General features: G+C 35.6%; 1 protein-coding gene across 1 annotated transcript in view; it reads left to right on the top strand.

Moving 5' to 3' along the window:
• SKIL (SKI like proto-oncogene) overlaps positions 1-17,690 on the top strand; it is a 34,852-nt gene extending 17,162 nt beyond the window's left edge. Inside the window, exons 5-8 of the mRNA XM_077826188.1 lie at positions 1,899-2,137; positions 2,378-2,619; positions 7,459-7,683; positions 12,232-17,690. Of these exons, the coding sequence (XP_077682314.1) occupies positions 1,899-2,137; positions 2,378-2,619; positions 7,459-7,683; positions 12,232-12,393 (868 nt within the window). The 3' untranslated portion in view covers positions 12,394-17,690. The remainder of the gene's footprint in view (positions 1-1,898; positions 2,138-2,377; positions 2,620-7,458; positions 7,684-12,231) is intronic.
• The last annotated feature ends 1,847 nt before the right edge of the window (positions 17,691-19,537 follow it).

The raw sequence follows: 19,537 nt of genomic DNA, 5'->3' as shown, positions 1-19,537 counted from the left end.
CAGGCGGTATATTAGTGCTTAGTACAGATTCATACTTAAATCTTTTTAACAGATAATATCAATGCAGACCAGTGGCTTTCCTACTGTCTCCTGTTTAGAAACCTGTCAGAACATAATTTCCAGTGGGAGAGTAGAATTATTAGCATCTTGTCTGTTCAGTAATCCTAAATATAAACAAAAATTTAAAAACTTCCACATTGGTTTGTCTGAGGCACAATGTTTTGAAAAGCATGACCTTTAATAGTATAAGCTTCTCTTTTGGTATCCTCCCTGACTACTATTCTGTATCTTGATGCACTGATACACCAGACCTAAGTTCCCTCTAAGCTGCACGGCCACGCAGCAGGCTATCAAGGGCCATGCAGGCACGCAGCCACAGGGGCCTGGACTGGAGAAGAGAGAGGTAGGGGATGTGCAGGGCTGCGGCAGGGAGAGGTGCCTCTCTCCCAGCCCTGGAGCTGCTGCAACTGGGGAGAGGTACTTTTCCCCAGCCCTGGGCCGCTGCAGTAAGAGAGAACTGGGTGGAGTCCTCTCTCCCCACTACAGCCCCAGGGCAGCCTTCACCCCCCTGTACTCCAACCCTTTGCTCTAGCCCTGAGCCCCCTTCCGCACCCCAAACCCCTCATCCTCAGCCCTACCTCAGCGCCTCCACCCCCAGCCAGAGCCCTCCCCGCACCCAACTATCTAACCCAGCCCCGAGCCCCCTCCCACACTCCAAACCCCTTGGCCCCACCCTTGCCCCACATCACCTCCATATTGGTGCACATAACAAAATTCATTCCACAAATGGATGTAAAAAATTAGAGGGAACATTGCACAAGACCTAATCATTAAGATTGATGGGAAGAAGTTTTCTTCTGAACTGAAAATGTGAATTCTTTCTGTGAAAGAATATATTTGCTGTGTGACTGATGTACTGGTGATTAATATACATTTCTTTTTGGTACTGAATGAAGTAGTTTGGGAGATTCCAGCAGTGCATTGTAAATAAATCTGTCTCTCAAAAATAATTTTCAGAGAAGAAACGACCCTTTTAACATCCCACTTAGTTAACTGAGTAAGGAATATGATTAATCTCTGAGTGCAACTGCTGATTTCACCTTGGTAATCTTCTTTAACAACTTATTACAGTGACATACTGTTAATGTAAGAGTTGTAAGAGTTCTAAGGTGTCTTGTAACAGTCTAGAGACTGTGAACCCAGTTTTTAAAAGAAGAATCTTTAATGGAATGTCCATATCGAACATTTGAATCCTCGGATTAATACTTGAGAAATTAAAATGGTCATTTAACATGCATAAGTGCCTTTATAGTTTTAATTTTATCTTTTGTATCCAATGAGTAATTTGTACATCATGTTAAAGTAATCAACTGAAAATTGGATTCCTCCACTTGATTTGGTTCTGAAGATCCTAGATTATGTAATCACTGCATAAAGATTCAGTAGATAGCTATGCTTTCTATTATACAAGAACAATTTAAAAGGGAACATAAGAACGGCCATGCGGGGTCAGACCAAGGGTCCATCTAGCCCAGTATCCCATCGTCCAACAGTGGCCAATGCCAGGCGCCCCAGAGGGACTGAACAGAACAAGTGATCTGTTCCTTGTCGCCCATTCCCAACTTCTGGCAAACAGAGGCTAGGGACACCATCCCTGCTGATCCTGGCTAATAGCCATTGATGGACCTATCCTCCATTAATTTATTCTTTTTTGAATCCTTTTTATAGTCTTGACCTTCACAACATCCTCTGGCATTCATTTATTTTCTCTTGCAAATTTTTTATACTTATGAAACATTTAATATTTGAAATCATCTTAAATATAACTTACTGCTGCTTTAATTCACATTTGTTAAATCTTAGGTTTTTTTGTTAATTTTGCTATTCTACTCTTTCAGCCATTACCTTTACATGTGTGATAAAGTGGTTGCTCCAAATGTATCCCTTACATTGCAATGTAAAGAAGCTACAAAAACAGCAGTCAAGATTTCAGAAGTAATTAAATCTTTACCTGGACAGTCACAGAAACCATTCAATAGTGTCAAACACAAAAAAGCTGCCTCCTATCCAGAGCTCTCTCTTGAAGAGCAGGAAAAAATCGACTTAAAAACTAGCACAGAACTGCATAAAAGTGTGGGTGAGTAGATAATGAAATTTGAAACGTGCTGTCATGTTATTTCAGTTTTTATACCCAATAATATCTACTTTAGTAAAGATCAAAGGCAAGCCAATTTTGTAATTTTCATATATTACTGCATTCTTTTTCTACATTCTTATGCATTTTACATAATCTTATAGGTTGCTTTGTATTTTTGCAATCTGGAATTTCAACAAACAAATTTCCACAAGTGTTCTGCTACCTTTTTGTCTTCTAAAGATCCACCTATGTCAACTAATTGTACAAGAAGAGGGAAATCTGAACATGCCACTTCCAAAGCCGCTGCAGAATCTAACCAGGTTGAAGTAGGCAATGGTGCACAAACCTCATCCCCAGCTCCTATCAAGGACATCAATTGTGAAGATGACAAGGGAAGAATCATGGAGGAAGTAATGAAAACCTACCTTAAACAGCAAGAAAAACTGAATACTATTTTGCAAAAGAAGCAGCAGCTTCAAATGGTATGGTACCAACCTTTGATTTTATCACCAGAAAACTGTTGTTCCTTTTAACTTGTTGGTCCTAGAATCAGTGCTACTGTTACAAATGAAGCACAAGTGATACTTCATATTAGGAACCTGACATTCACTATATTGTCTTTCTAATGTACGTTATGTTAACATTTACAGGATAAACTATAAAACCATTTTTTAATTGATTTTACCGAGTTTCAGATCTTGGTACACGTGTATTGCCACTTGGGAGAAAAAAACCCACGTGCTTCACTTTCTAATTAATTTTTGGTGCTTAGATATTTCTTTCAATGTGCATTGCATATTTTAATAGAATTCTTTAAGTATAATTGTCAAAATCCTCTTTTTAACCAAAATAATCCATAGGTATTCTATGGTGTTAATTTGGAGGTTAAGTACTCAACCAGTATATGACCTTAATAATTAAAGTATAGCTTAATAGCTGACTGTATTCAAACCTTGTGTTTTTTCTATCACATGCCAGATAGTTTAAGATCTTGCTGCTGTCTAAACCATTACCGGAATAGAAACTTCCTTTGTCTAATATTGTTTCACTAGCAGCTGACATAATTTACTCTACATTTAACCGATGAAGTGAGCTGTAGCTCACGAAAGCTTATGCTCAAATAAATTGGTTAGTCTTTAAGGTGCCACAAGTTCTCCTTTTCTTTTTGCGAATACAGACTAATGCGACTGTTACTCTGAAATCTACATTTAACCATTTCAAATGAGCTGCAAGTTGCTAGCTACTTGAACAATAATTATTTGACTCAGTTTTGAATAAAATTTAAGATTACCTCTCACATACTGTCAGATCATGTCTTAGGATTTTGACCTATTAAGTAAAATTAACAAAAGGGAAGAATTCTTAATGAATAAAACTATGCTTTGAGTTTGTATCTGTGGTAGAAAAATTGAGGAGGTTTGGTCAATAGAAAAATCTCAACCTTCTTCGAGCTATCATTGGCATTTAGAATTGACAGATAACAAAAGCTTTGACTTTTATCTTTGTGTGTGGTACAATATGGTACACTTACTTTTGAAATAATGTATCAATGCTGTATTCATTGATAGCTAAGATTTAATTCAACAATAATAAAATGTCATTTCCAGAGTAGTGTAATATATTTTAAAAAACAGTTCAGGTACTGTACTTAAATTTCTTTTTTTTTACAGGATATTTCTGTTGTTAACTAGAATTAAACAGCATTGGCTTTACAAAAAATAGTTACCTAATATTCTTGCTAAAGTTGTATTCACACAATTTTTATGCATGCACACTACATTTGTATACCAAATTTTACACTAGGCCTTATGTACCTGAAAATATAATTTAATAATAAATGAGACTGAAATTCAGCCCATTGCAGAAGTTAAGGGCTTGCATGGTGCCCAAGGCTTTGTGCAGGCCCTCTGCAGTGGGGTGAATTTCATGCTTATTTAGTTTAGTATGAAATAGAGTTTTGTGTTTGTTTATACCTGAAGTTTGCATCTACATTTGCACAAGGACCTTTGCTCTACTTGAGTCCCTCTTAAACCTTGTGATAAAGTTTAGCACTGTCATTGGTGTATAGGTCCTGTTGACACTGTGGTAATCTTTACTCTGAATGAATAAATATTAGCACTGATCCTGCAACTGGTTCAGTGTGGGCAGATCCTTGTTCTTACACAGAGTAAATTGCAAGATCTGGACTTCAGTAATTTCACTGTGTTAACTCTCTAGTTCAGTTAGCAGGTAAATACATTTTCCCCAGCCATACTCACATCTTCATAGAATTACAGATTAAGGCCACAAAGGACCTTTATGATCACTTAGTCTGACAAAACATTGAACTTCACCCAGTAATTCCTGCCTTAAACCCAATAATTTATGACTGAACTAGACCATATCTTTTAAGAAAACATCAAATCTTGATTTAAAGTCTTTATGCAATGGAGAAAGCACACATTTGATAAGATGTTCCAGTGGTTAAGTGCTTTCATTGTTTTTTTCTTAAAAGTGCATGATTTCCCGTTTTAATTTTTCTAGCTTGAACTCCTGGACACTGGATCTTGTTATGCCTTTGCCTGCTAGATTAAAGAGCCCACTAGTACCAGGAGTCTTCTCCCTTTGTGTAGGAACTTACAGACTGTGACCAAGTAGCCTCTTAACCCTTACTTCAGTAAAATAGATTGAGCTCTTTAAGAGATTGAGTCTCCGTCTATAAAGCATGTCCTCCAAACCTTAAATTATTCTTCTAGCAATTCTCTGAACTTTTTCCAATTTTCAACGTCATCTTAAGGTGTGAACATCAAAACTGAACACACTGTTCAGCAGTAGTCCCACCCAGTCCATATAAAGAGATGACATCTTTTTATTTCTATTTGATATTCCGCTTTATACAGCCAAAAGGATTTTGTTAGACTTTTGCCAATGCATATCGAAGCTCATGTCAGTTAGTTATCTACCCTGATCCCTAAGTCCTTTTCAATGTCACTGCTTTCCAGGATTCAGTCCCCCCATCCCGTAAATATGGCCTACATTCTTCCATCCTGGATGTAAGATCTTGCATTTGGCTGTATTAAAACTCAAGTTGTCTGTTGTGCCTAGAATACCAGGTGATCTAGAGTGTTCTGTATAAATGATGTCATTATTTCCACTCCACCAATCTTTGTGCCATTTGCAAACTTTATCAACAGTGATTTTATCTTTCTTCCAGATCTTTAACAAAAATATATACTGAATAGCGCAGTGCTAAGAATTGATCCCTGTAGAACCCTAGTAAAAACATGCCACTCATTGATGACTTCCTACTAACAATTGTGTTTTGACATCTGTCAGCCAGTTTTTAATCCATTTAATATGTGCTATATTGATTTTTATAATGCTTGTTTTTTAATTAGAATGTGTGTTAATTTTAATCTTAATTTTTTTTCTTCAGCACCAAGAGTTAAAAAATAAACATTTGTCAAAAACTATTAAATAGTGTTTCAAACTCCAGTAGGGTTCAATCACTTCTCATCAGGCAAGTCTGTCTTTTCAGGTGGATTGAACATGGGATTCAGCAAAGGATTGAGTTGCTCTAGGTCATTGTTCATCTGTTATGATTTTGCTCTAGATTTTTGTGAAATTTATTCCAGGGTTATTCATTTGTGGCTAAAAACACTGCACTTGATTGTCCTGGGCCTCTCTTTGGCCCATATACTTTCTGTTCCTTTGTGCTCCAAACCATCAACTTTTCTGTTTAGTTGGTTGTGGTTTGGCTGATCCCACAAAGGTTTTTACCACCATATGATGGCTTTTGAAATTTTGACTCTGATCCCATGCACCACAATATAGTTTTTCACCAGTCCTTCCCTCTAGTGCCACAGTTTGGTAAATGTTTGGTTTTTATAATGGGCACTAGCACCAGGTACGAGACTTATTTCAGAGGTGCAGGGAAGTTTTATGGTTCAATGTCTAGGGCACCAGACTTGGAGTCAGGAGGTTTGGGTTCTGTCATCAGCTCTTTCACTGTCTCACTGTGACCTTGTGCAAGTCAGTTTACTTTTCCATATTTCAGTTTTTACAGCTGTAAAATGGAGAAAAATGATAGTTATCTACCTTTGTAAAGTGCGTTGAGATCTGTGGATGAAAGATGCTATGTATTGGTATTTAAACAAAAATAAACTTTTGTGAAAGTATAAATATTATCTTCCTCTCTGGTTCCATGTAGTACTTTAGTTTTAAGTTAACCACTTCTGCCAGCTTGAAATATAATTATATTTACTGTTTAGGCTGCTTACAACGGTTTCCCTTTTGTAGTAGCTTTTTAACTAAATATTCCAGCAAAGTTTGTCTGTTTTTCCCTTTGGAGCAGAAAAATATCTCTCCCCTTGAAAGTCTATTGTCATCACCAGTTCGGCTCTGCTTCTTTGTTAAATTCAAATTAAGGCAAGATTAATTTAAATACAGAAGATTTCTTTCCCTTCTATTTGTGGTAGCAGAGACCTCCGCAGCTCTCCATAGCTAGCCTTAAAACCCTCTCTTCCATAGACACTTATCAGAGAAATAGTAGTACAGGGACTGAATTGAAGAAAAAGCTAAATGTAATTATCATAAGCTCTAATCACAAACTAAACTCTGCCCACTTCAGGCCCCAAAGCAAGATGCCACTTACATCAGGTTGTTCATATCTTCATAATGTGATTCTCTCTCTTTCTTGCATGCTTTGCATGCATTTATGTCAGTTGATCGTTGTCTTTGTTTCATGTTCTTTGACCAGCAATAAAGTAGTTAATTTGCATTTTAACACTGGTATAATTGACTTTAGAATCAACACAACTGAGGTAAAATGGGACAGCTCACGCCTCCCAGAGCTGCTATTTCAGGCTGCTTGCAGACTCTGGTATATGTCACTAGTTTGATTACACCTGGTTCAAAGACTTAGCTTTCATTTAAAAAACATATTAAAACTACAGAGGAAAAGAAGGCAATATCCAGAAAAAATACTGACTTGCTAAGCTGCCACAAGGCAGCCCATTTTGATCTCTGCATTTTTATATAAAAGAACAAATGTAATGTTCTTATTATTTTAATTGGTTTATAAAATGAAATTGCTGCTCACATAGGTTCACTTTTGCGACCTGTGAATTTGTTTTTGGAAGCTCTGGGTGTTTGACAATACCACTTTGTTATATTGCATAATGACTACAGAATTCAACACTCCTATTTACACAGCAGCAAAGTGGACATTCTGTTTTTCTCCTCAGTATTTCCAGATACCCATTTAAATTAATAGAAACAATGATTTTGATTGTAGTGATTTTAGAATCACTCTGTGTATAATCGTCATCATTTCTTGACAGGAAGTGGAAATGTTAAGTAACTCTAAAGTTATGAAGGAACTAACTGAGGAGCAGCAGAATTTACAGAAAGAACTTGAATCTTTGCAAACTGAGCATGCTCAAAGAATGGAAGAATTCTATGTTGAGCAGAGAGACTTGGAGAAAAAACTGGAACAGGTGATGAGACAAAAGTGTACCTGTGACTCCAATTTAGAAAAGGACAAAGAAGCTGAGTATGCAGCACAGGTAAGGAAAAAAACACTGCTTGAAATCTGTCTTGTGTTTTGTCTAGCACCACCTACTTAATTATGAAATTGCCAAATAAAGTTAATTGTACTAGGCTGTTGGCAGCTCAGCTCTTAAACTTTTACTATGAAGAGTGTGTTACCCGTACCACTGCCAGCTTTCATCTTCTTTGGTCTTTCCTCTCTTGTTCACCTAAAGGCAGCACACCTCACCATGCCTGCTGACCAGAGTTGAGGGAGACATAGGGTACAGAAACTCTTTATCCTTCATCATCTCTCCCTAGAGATTATGCAGTTCTCTTCTTTTTGGGGATGCCTGCATTAAATGACCCATACCACAGTAAATTAATAAAAACAAGAATTTTTAAAAATGAGGAGAAAATGCAATTAAAACAAAAATGGTTTGCTTAATACATTTAGGTTTGCACTTGTAAACTAAACAAAATAAAATATTCTTATTTTAGTTGTAGAGAAAAAAAGAATACTTATATTTTTTGGAAGTAACCACTTCTCTGGCCACACTTTGGTTAGACTGACAGCTTCCCTTGGTGTCAGAGTCCACTATAGGATTAGGTGAGGCTACCTCTACTTTTCATAGAAGCATTTGATTAAGAGTCCTATTGGAGAGGAAGGCCATAGTCTGGGTTCTTCATCCCATGATGTCTCCCGATTCGTTACCTCTGGAAGTTCCCCCAGCTTTCCTGTCTCCAACGCCGCTATGTCAAAAGCTAGACTTTCACTTCTTTAGACTAAATAACTTTTAATCTATATCATTGTTCTTTTCTATAGGAGCTAGCGTCTGTCATCCTGCTGGATGCATCAGGCAGCATGGAGTCTGACTCTTCTAAATATTTTGTTTATTAATTTTGCTTGCCATGAAACTTTAATTATTTCAGGTCTCAGATCCTCTGTCATAGAGATCTAGTCATCCTAATTATTTAAAAACAAATTCTAAAACCCAAAGTTGATAAATTTTGTGGTCAACTTGTCAGTAAAATTATATTATACTTCCCTTACTATACTAAAACTACCACCAGATGAAAAGCAGCCACTGGCTGAATGAAGAAGTATTTGATTTAGGATCAGAAATCCTTTCTGTTGAGCTTAATTTCATGACATTCTGCTCAGTAGCATTCCTAAACTCTGCTGTCAGAAATAATCTTTTTGGTGTGTAGTCCAATTTACTAAACATCTGGTACAAGCCCCATTACTGCAGATAACAGCGTATTCTGATTTATGAAGATAATTATGTTCAGTGTGTTTTTTGTATAGTTTACATTCTTTGGAGGGCACGAATAGTAAATTATTCTCCAAAGGGTTTTTTAAAAAGTTAGATTTATGAGGCTAAACGCATTTTTCACGTAAACTCCCAATTGTTTAGCTGTGTGGTTCAATGGGACAGTACAGCTCATTCAAGCGTTCTTGTCTAATTATTTCTATGTTACTAGCAATTGATTTTGGCCATACCCGTCAGCATCAGTCACAGACGCATCTGAGTGAAATATAATTCTTCTGAACAGTGATTTCTTCATAGGCTGGATGTAGCATTCCAGAGATCCTCAGTTCACTGTTTCTATCATAGAAAGCATCTGCAGGCTCTTCTCTCTACCTCTGAGAGCTTTAAATTGTGAGAAATATCCTTCTGCTGGGAAACCAAGAAAAAGCGGAATTCAGAGCTTACCTGGATCATTGTTCTTCCTTCTAGACCAGCCTGAGGGTGTTGTGGGTGGAAGTCCCTTCTTCCTGGCTCCCTCAGTGAGTGTAGCAAAATGGTCTAGTCTAATCTGCCATTTTACCACACTTGCCACCAGTTCCCTACAAAGTACGGTGGAGTAGTTTAGCCAGTATCACTAGACTGCCAGTGGATCCTTCCAAATGGCTGGAATCCTGCAAGAAAGTGAAATCAGAGGCTCTCTTCCTGGCTCCTGCACTGCATACATCACAGTGGCATTATGCATATTATTTCATTGCACCTGTTACCTGCTCTCCACAAAAGCACAGTAGTCAAGGAGTCCATGCTAACAGCCTGCCACTTTCAAAGGACCATCTAATTGGCCTTGATCATGAAGAAAGAGGTCAGTACTAAAGGAGAAAGTGCCACAAATGGTTCTGAATGGCATGGTTCTAAATTCAGATCAGCTGGGTCATCTGTGCCTGGCATACTTCAGAACAATTAGAAAATGCTTACACCTGTGTCAGTGCCCAGCTTATAGACTCATAGATATTAAGGTCAGAAGGGAAAATTATGATCATCTAGTCTGACCTCCTGCGCAATGCAGGCCACCGAATCTCACCCACCCACTCCTGCAATAAACCTCTCACCTATGTCTGAGCTATTGAAGTCCTCAAATCATGGTTTAAAGACTTCACGGTGCAGAGAATCCTCCAGCAAGTGACCTGTGCCCCATGCTGCAGAGGAAGGCGAAAAACCCCCAGGGCCTCTTCCAATCTGCCCTGGAGGAAAATTCCTTCCCAACCCCAAATATGGCAATCAGCTGAACCCTGAGCATGTGGGCACGATTCACCAGCCAGATACCCATGAAAGAATTCTCTGTAGTAACTCAGATCCCACCCCATCTAACATTCCATCACAGGCCATTGGGCCTATTTACCATGAATAGTTAAAGATCAATTAATTGCCAAAATCATGTTATCCCATCGTACCATCTCCTCCATAAACTTACCAAGTTTAATCTTGAAGTTCTTCAGATTTCATAAGGCCCTTTTGTTAGAGATAAATTATTGGATTATCTATATACATGAGTCAGATAGGGAGCAGGAGTATAACTGTCATCACTGCTTAAAGTACCCTTCTGATCAAGCTGGCCGAGCTCCCACAAAAAAAGCCAACGACATCAGCAGGCTTCTCCAGTTCCCACTTCTGTCCTAAAAAGAGTTTTGTGGAAGGAGAGGAATGGAGGGGAGGAAAAATCTAGACTAAGACACCTGAATCCATGATCATTCCTTTGGGGGGGAAAGGAGTTTGAATGTAAGAGACACTCTAAACAAAACCCAAAGCAATGTTATATTTATATTACAGTTCTATACTAAATGGCTTCAATGTCTGATTGATTTCTCTCTTTTCTGCTCTTTGTTTTTACTGCATTAGGCTTAATGTCACTTTTCAAAAATGCGTCCATATCTTTAAAAAAAGAATGGGGAGACTCAGGGATAAATTAGTTCAGTTCAGTCTTGGGAGATATTTCTTTATCTTCTTTCACAACACTCATTGTACATGGAACACTATTCCTTAGCAGAATAGTGGGGGGGGGGGGGGGGAAGGCCTTCAAAGGTCACCAATTACTAAGTATTTGGAAAATTGAAAAGAACGCAAAAATGTCATGTTTTTGTCAAAATGTCCCAACCAGCTCTAACAGATCACCTCCTCAAGCTATCAGTTCAACAAAATCTTCATCAGTGTCATTGCCAGAAATGAACAAAGAATTCTATGAGAGAACTTGTAGCCTGGCATTATTGTATCATTTGCATAACTGGTCATCAGGTTCTTCAGTTTACCTTCAATATTAAGTAATGCAATATACTGAACATATTGAATTGACTGTTAAGGAGAGAAGTGTGTGTGTGCTCATGGCGACCAAGTTAACTGGGGGTATGAGTTTCCAGCATGATAGACATGTGACATTGAAATGAAAGTATATAATCCCAAGAATATAGTGTATGCACTAATCAGTTTGCCAAGAATGATTTGGTATTATTGGGGTCATTATCTTTGCAACAATAGGTGACTTCATGTTGCAAATTAATTTAAATTCTCTATCACTCTAGTGAGTTTGAACTATAACTATGAATGTCTTGGCTTTGGGGTATTTTACATTATATTTTTCACTTAGCATGGCTTTCTTTGTGAAGTAAGCACATTGATTTTATATTATTCAAAATATTTATGCTATATGTATGCTCATGTTTTAACTTATACGTTTTTATGTAGGTAATTTAAATAGTCATCTTCTCTTTAGTTTGCACAGTTCTCTTTGGTTTGAACTAAAGGTAATCATAGCTGACCATACCATCATGTCTTATTCTGGTGACATCCTTAGTTATAGAGGCACATTAAAATTAATGCTTACGGAATAAAGTAGCATTTTGTCAGGCAAGACAATTAAACGGAGAGAACAAAAACAGTGGGATACAATATGGGATATGAAAAGCAACTGGTACTGACCACCGGTAGAGACTTAATATCTGATTACATGTACTAATGATATGATGTGGTATGACAGTTCATATACTAATATGAAAACATATCTAAATATACACAATGTGGGGATCTACTTGTATTGTACCAGGGTGGGTATGCATGTATAGTACTACATTGTTGCCAATAGTGTACTAGTACGTGGCAACTTTTTGAAAAAGATTCTTTATTTTAAAAAAGTCTTTGTGACCTGATCTGAGACACATTGTTCATCTGAAATATTTTTATCTGATACTTACAATGTTAATCAGCTGGTTCATTAAATGAATACTTGGCCTTTACAAATATATATGTAAAAATTGCTCTCTCCTTTCTTTTTAATTATTTGTGCAGTTGGCAGAACTGAGACAGAGACTGGATCATGCAGAGGCAGATAGACAAGAGCTCCAAGATGAACTGAGACAAGAACGAGAAGCAAGAGAAAAGTTAGAGATGATGATTAAGGAATTGAAGCTTCAGATTTTGAAATCTTCAAAGAATGGAAAAGGAAAATAGAAGTTGGTAGCGGGAAACTCACTTGTACCCTTCAAACCGGGTTTTTTGTAGTTGAATTGTGCGCAATTTATCTGTATGATAAGACAAGGTATTTCTAGTTCCCAAACTGAAAACCAAGGTGATGATATATATCTTGATATACATTTTTAGATTTTCTTAACTAATGAAAATCTGCATTTATTTGTACTGGTGTTTTTTCTCAGACAGCTATTAACAATATGAAACCTTTTGTTTAAGAACAGTCAGTTTCTGCCTATATTTCTAATGCAGTCTTGAGGGCTCTGCACCTTTTGAAAGCAGCATTGTATGTTTAAAATATACTGTGGTCATTTTTATTTTGCTATCTATTGGATATCCAGTTATAGAAATGTATTTTTTTTTAATTATGATCTTTTCTAAACTTAAAATAGAAAAGCAGAATTTAGGGTTACAGTAAGGAATTCAGTGACAATAAGGGCAGCTTTTCATTTGTAAATTAATGCTGCATGTTTACATGCTGATAAAGGGAGATTTGACCATCAGAAATATAATAGCCAGAGGTTTTTTTCCATAATTTCATCTGTAAGAATTTTCAAACTGTTGTTTTTAATAGTTGCTATTAAATGTCCATTATCAAGATGAAAGAATTTCAAAATCTAAGTTGTGATATTCTGTTGGCATTTTGGAGGATGATAACATTATGCATTTCAGTGTGAAAAGGAACAACTGAAATGGAATCCTGTGTATTTTAAAGTTTAAAAATCTCCTTCCCTCTGCTCCCATCCCATCCCATCCCTCTCTCTCCCCACTTCCCCCCCCCCCCCCAATCCTTTTCAGGTAACAACTATTGAAGAAAGTCTTTAAAATAAAATGGGGGCTGTATTGTAGAAACCCTGAACATTTGGATAATTAGCATTGTTTTGAAAATATTAATGCTCTGGAGAATAACAATTGTTATCATTCATATATGTTAGTTACTTTGATATCCAAAAGTCTCTCTTCTCTACAGATTTCTTTTGGTATGTAGAAACAGGCCTTATTGACATTTAGGTAATTAGTAAAAAGTTTTAAAAAAACATCAAATTTTGAGCTATGACACTTTGAAAGTCATTTTGATACTCTGTGTGGTTAAACAACATGGCAAATATTACCATAATCTTCAAAAATACTGCATGTTCAACCATAATATTTAAAAATGGATAGAAGTACAGAATCCCTATATTGGTATACTTGACATTAATGTTGAAAAATCCTGGTCACAAAGGATTGGATTTAGAATCCCTTATTATTAGAATCCTGACATATTAAATGCATTATTACAAAATTGGGTGAAAGAATACAGTCTCTTACTTCTTTCCAAAAAATTTGAAGGATCTCTCGTGACAGACTTTAGTTGTTGTTGATTAGAAATACTTTTAGTAGTTCCATGTTCCATAATCTGAGTCCACTGTTAACTGAAATAGTTTTGCTATAGTTTTGTGTCTTTGTTGTTCTCTCCACAGTTAAATTAGTGTTAGATAAAATCATGAGTAAAAATGTCTGCTTCCATTTTTGTTCTGAATTAGCTAAAATTAAAAACTTTGCATGCATTTTAATTTTTTCACAAATGTAGCAAATATTGTACAAAGAAAGATTAAATTGGCATATGTGCCATATACTGCTTGTTCAAGTTTGGAGAGATAAAATTAAGAATATGTGTTTTAGAATTTTAATAAATTCTTAATGTCCCATCTACACTGAGGATTAAAGCAGGTTAAATGAAGCGATTTGAAACATCGTGTCCCTTGCTATTATGGATTACAGAGCACAAAATTTTCACTCTGGCATCTTGGGATCATTCTTTTAAAAACAGGTATACCTATCTACCCTATCTGGGCAAGCCAAACTATTTAAAGGGGACTATGGGGTGGAGACAAAAGTGCCTGATTGCTCCTTATATGCTTTTGTATTCAAAGTCATGTCTATTTGCTTTAAAGACCCCCCCCCAAAAAAAGTCTTACTACTATATACATAGTCAATACAGCTATGAGAGAGTGAGCTGTGTTCTAGTCTAGTTTACATACCAAAAAAACTGCTGACCACATTCCAACTGCAAAATCCTTATTATTAGATGTTGGAGCCTGAAAGAACACAGCTTGGCTCTCAGGTCTCAGGCTGTGAGTGCCAGTTAACAGCTGGGAAAAATACCCTGTTTTCTGGTAAACTGAAAATGTTAGATCTGAATGTCATTGAGGCAGTAAAGAATCCCATTATGCCATTTTTACTTACTTTTCAGAGTGCATCTTGCACTTCAAACCATGTTGGCTCACATAGTTTAATCATCAGTGTAGATAGGACCTAAAGGGGTTGTTTAATATTCTTATACTATCTGATTTACCACAGTATTTCGTGTGTTAGTTGTTGAATGGGTAGAGTCCTCACTGGATAATTACAGTAGTAGTAGTATATCAATTTTCACTTTTAGACTCTTGTCTACACTAGGTGATTTCTGCAAAATTTCCCATTGTTGTTGCCACTATTTCAACTTACCAGTGGTAACACCCATGGGAGTCCAGTGCTACTGTAGACAGGGCTCCATGGATCTGCCAGTGTTGTAATCACATGCTATCTAACTCTGTTCAAAACCCGTCTAAATGATACAGTGTTTAAAATGCTAGTGGCTACAGTCTATACTAGTATTCCCATTACTGCAACCAGAGGTGGAGCTGTGGTAAGTTTTAGCAAAACAATTCCCATTGCAGATATGGCCTCTTAATTATAAAATAATTGGCTCAAAATGCCACTTAAAATTGATTAAAATCTTTTAAAAGGTAACTTTGTAAATATACCATTTAATTCTAAAATTACAATAAGTTTTAAATTACTGTAATCCTCCTACATTGAGTAAAGAAATAACCATTTTAGGTTCTTTGCATAACACAATTCCACATGTGTAGACTTAATTTTATACAGATTTTAGGTAATAAAATATATACAAATGTGCCATAGGTTTTGTGTCCATAGTAATTGAAAGATAGTTTTCTAGTAAATTGTAAATACTGTATAAGTTCTAGAATAAATAGTTTTATGTTGAGCTGTTTTACTGACTTAGAGTAGTTATGATAAATTGCTTATTTGACAATGTATGCAGAGACTTGGAATGCCCATTTAGAGAGACTGCTGGCAAAAGTTAATCTGTCAATATGAACTTGGTTTCTTAATCTTATGATGCTCATTTTATATATTAATAGTGCAATTTGTTTTGATTCTAGTTTCTGTATGTTGGTCTTTTACACAGGAAGTTTGTTTTCCAGATTTTCCTAATATTAATTTTTTAGAAAAAGACTAAAATGTTCTTAATTTTAAAAGTTTCATTAATGAACACTTAGAAGCAAAGTTGCCTAGAGCACTTTTGGAAGAAAATAATTAGTATTCAACATAAATACCTAGTTTATTAATATACATTTTAATTTAAAGGAAAACTTTCATATATTAGGTACACTCCACTCTGCAAGAGAAATGTAATGACTTTAGAAGAGTAGTAAATCTTTTGTAATGTTGGAAGCTGTAAAATCACCCAGATTCACAAATGCAATCATTTAACACTAGATAAAGAGAGGTTAGCAAAATCTTGACGTTAATTCAAAGAAGCTTTGCTTTAGTTTTTGTTATCCTTTAGTTACCCTTTAACTTTAGTATGTGGCTAAATATAGTAATTGTTTTACATTCTTGAAGTAATTTTATTCTATATTTAATATATTAATAGCTTAGGTGTAAAATTATTTGTATATAGTAAAGGTAAAATGCAGTTAGTGAAGTAGGCAAAGTTAGAGGGCGTATAAAGCTACTGGTATGTTGGCCTGTCAGGCACTGCTCAGGCCCACCTTTTGGAAGTCACGAACAACTTTTTATTCATACATTCTTGGTTTTAGTTTGAAAAAAGCATTAAATTAAATTTGAAAAATTAATTTTTCAATTAACTATAATGATGGGATAAGAAATTTTAGAAACATTTTTGTAGTATTAGTTGTAAAGTTGGCCTTGAAATACTTTCATAGTCAGCTTCCTAAAATTTACTTCTTGTTAGTAGGGTATATATTTTGACTAGTCAGTAAAAATATTGAATTTGTATTTTTTCCCCTGCACTTAATCTATGTAATTAATCCACATGACAGAACTTTTTATAGTATGGTAAAGTTAACAAAATACTTAAGTACACCTACCTGTAATTCTGTGCTTGCAGTGGTTAAGTAATTTTATCTAAGCTGTCAACAGTAAAATATCTTAGTACAAAAAGCTGCAGATTTCAGTAATGTTACATTTGTTTGTTGCATTTGTAGTATGAGAGGCAGTTACACATTTTCCTTACTGGAATGTTGGTTCTAGTATTTTATATTGGTTACATTTCTCCTTTAGTTCAAAAGGACAGTCAGTTTTCTGCCTAGTAGCCACTTTTGTGAAAGTAAAAGTCACCAACTTACCAACTGCATGGTACATTTAATGATATGTCTCCATTATTATTAAGGATAGAATTTTTGTTTTCTGCTGAGTTACTGTTCCAGTTGGAAAATGCTTGAAAAATTGGTGGGTTGAGACATTTCTTCATCAAGCACAGCAGATCAAAAGGTTTTAAAAAGAAAGCAAAACACTTGAAAATCAGCTAAATGTAATAAAAATCTATAAAATATTTTTCTTCAAATGTAGATACCTCACTTGAAAACAAGGAAAGCACAGTTGTACTGTATTTAAAATAATTCTAGGAAATATAAAAGTTTGTCTAAAAATGTTTTGCTGCAGTTATTGTTGCCTTCCAGGGTTATAAGGTCTGTGATTGACCACATCTATTTTTGTGTTTTCATGCTCACTATTGGAAGTATTTATTGATGCTGACATGGCAGTATAATTAATCTTTCAATTACAAAGAATAACTGATAAAACATTGTAGAATATATCTCTAATCAAGGCAACAAGTGGAATAACTATTCTGAAATTAGTAAAAAGCCTGAGATAAAATGATCAGTGCATTCAACAATTTTTAATTTTCTGCCAATGATGTACAGTTTTATGGTTAGCATTGCTGTGGTTGCATTACATGACATGCAAAGCTGTCCTCTACCTCACGTGAGATTAACCAATATTTTATATGGTTTTAGTAAAACAAGATGCATCTATCTGGTCACTTAGTTTACAAATTTTGAATTATATTTATTGAAACATGACATACTGTGCTCTTAGCTTATACCTCAATTGTATTTTGTGCTGTTTTCCATTTTCATGCCTTGTAAATATTCTGTATAGATTGTGCATTCAAATACAAATAAAGAACTGTACTGTCAAAACACTTGTTTTCATGGTTTGTGTGAACTTAACCTTTGTGGAAGGCCTTTCTGAGTATTATAGTTCTACACAGGACACTGGAACATTCATGGCTTGTTTTCAAAAAACACCTAACCTTCCTGCTACAAAATATGTAGGTTGGGGGAGGGCGGGGGGTAATGCTAGGGCTGAAATCCAGGTCCCCATTAAAAGAATAGCAAAATTCCCATTGACTATAGTAGGACCAGGATTCCAAAAACTTTTGCATTACTAAAACTTGTAGGTCCACTTTTCCGTAACTGTCCCTGCCCTTAGCATCAGTATATTACTTGGGAATTATGGAACCAAGATTCTATATACCTGGAAATACTGGTATTTGTTTTTATGTAAATGAAACGTCCTTTGTGTGCTTGGCAGATTCTCTCAGGAAAACAGGCCTTTCCCCTATCTAGCTACTGTAAAAATACAGTATAGTCTCTCTTTGGGAAAGTGAAAACACCAGAAAAATTGTTTTAAAAGAAAATTCCACCCCTTTCTTTGCAGCCTGAAAGTGCATAAGGTAAGCACATGTCACCATATGAAATATGTTGGTGACAATGGAATTTAAAATCACAGTTGGCATTTCTGAATCTTCTGATGCTGGGGAGCCATTATGCTGAGTAATTATTTGTATCACTGTTAATGTGGGAGTTGTAGATCAATTTTCAAAATGCTTTAAAAATAAAAATGTATAAATCCTTTCTATTTTAAAACCACTATTAAAATTATTTTTAATTTCAAGATCATGTCTGATTATAATCTAACATGTTTTCATAAATCAGTGTCCTGAATGTCATTTTTCTGTCCCCAACCATCAGAAAGCTCAAATACCAGTAGTAAACTTTAACATGTTGGGACCTGTTCCTGCAAATCCTCTGTGCCAAGTTCTCCTATTAAAGCAGAACATATTCCTATTGTAACATTTAGGGCCTGATTCACAGCCTGTTGAAATCAGTGGGACTCTTTCTGTTGACTTTAATGGACTTTGGGTCAGGCCTTTTTATGTACTCCTGCACTGACTAAGTTTAAAACAAAGATTCTAGTAAAATGATTTTACTTTTTTTTTTTAGTTAAATAAAAATTGTGTGTTTTTAGTTGACAAACTATGGAGAATTTCTAGGTGATTTTTCTCTCTTGCTGAGGAAATGTTAAAATATTTATGCTGTATATTATTTTTGTTCTTGTGAGAGGAAAAATGTCTTGTGATTATGAGACTGGACTAGAACTTGGCAGATCTTGGTTCTGCTCTTGACCATCACAAAATTTTAGTGTGGTTGTGGGCAAGTCTCTTAATTTTTGATTGTAAAACAGGGATGCTTTCTTATCTCACAGGGATAAATTCATTAATGTTTGTGAGGAGCTCTGATATCAGAGTAGAAAAAGTGAATCAGTAGCTGTAATTAGATTAATGCAACCAACAGAGTAAACCTGCTAGCCCATACAGCTTTGTGGTTTTGCATCTTGTGAGCAGTCAATATACCTGTTGCATGCTTTTTCTAGGTGTCCAGATTAATCAGCAGTCATTAATTCTGAAAAGTTTTAGGAAAATTACATGGAGAAACAATCCAGGAGTGAATCGCTTGAATGATTTAAAAATTCAGACTGCCATCAAAACTAATACAAATATGTTAAACTAATTGCAACTAAGATCACTTGTCAGAGCAAACACTGAATGCTGATCCAGGGAGCTCTCCTAAATAACAAGGCATAAAGTTTAGAAGCTTTAAAGCATTTACGCTATTGTTGCCTAAGTAATAAATATTGACATTAATGGCAGCTGCTTTTAAGTTGGCAAATTCATTTACTTTTTAATATTAAAATTACTTATTCA

The sequence above is a fragment of the Eretmochelys imbricata genome, chromosome 9 (assembly GCF_965152235.1).
Source record: "Eretmochelys imbricata isolate rEreImb1 chromosome 9, rEreImb1.hap1, whole genome shotgun sequence".
NCBI lineage: Eukaryota > Metazoa > Chordata > Testudines > Cheloniidae > Eretmochelys > Eretmochelys imbricata.
The sequence above is the reverse complement of the archived record's forward strand: the minus strand, read 5'-3'. Positions and strand labels throughout refer to the sequence as shown.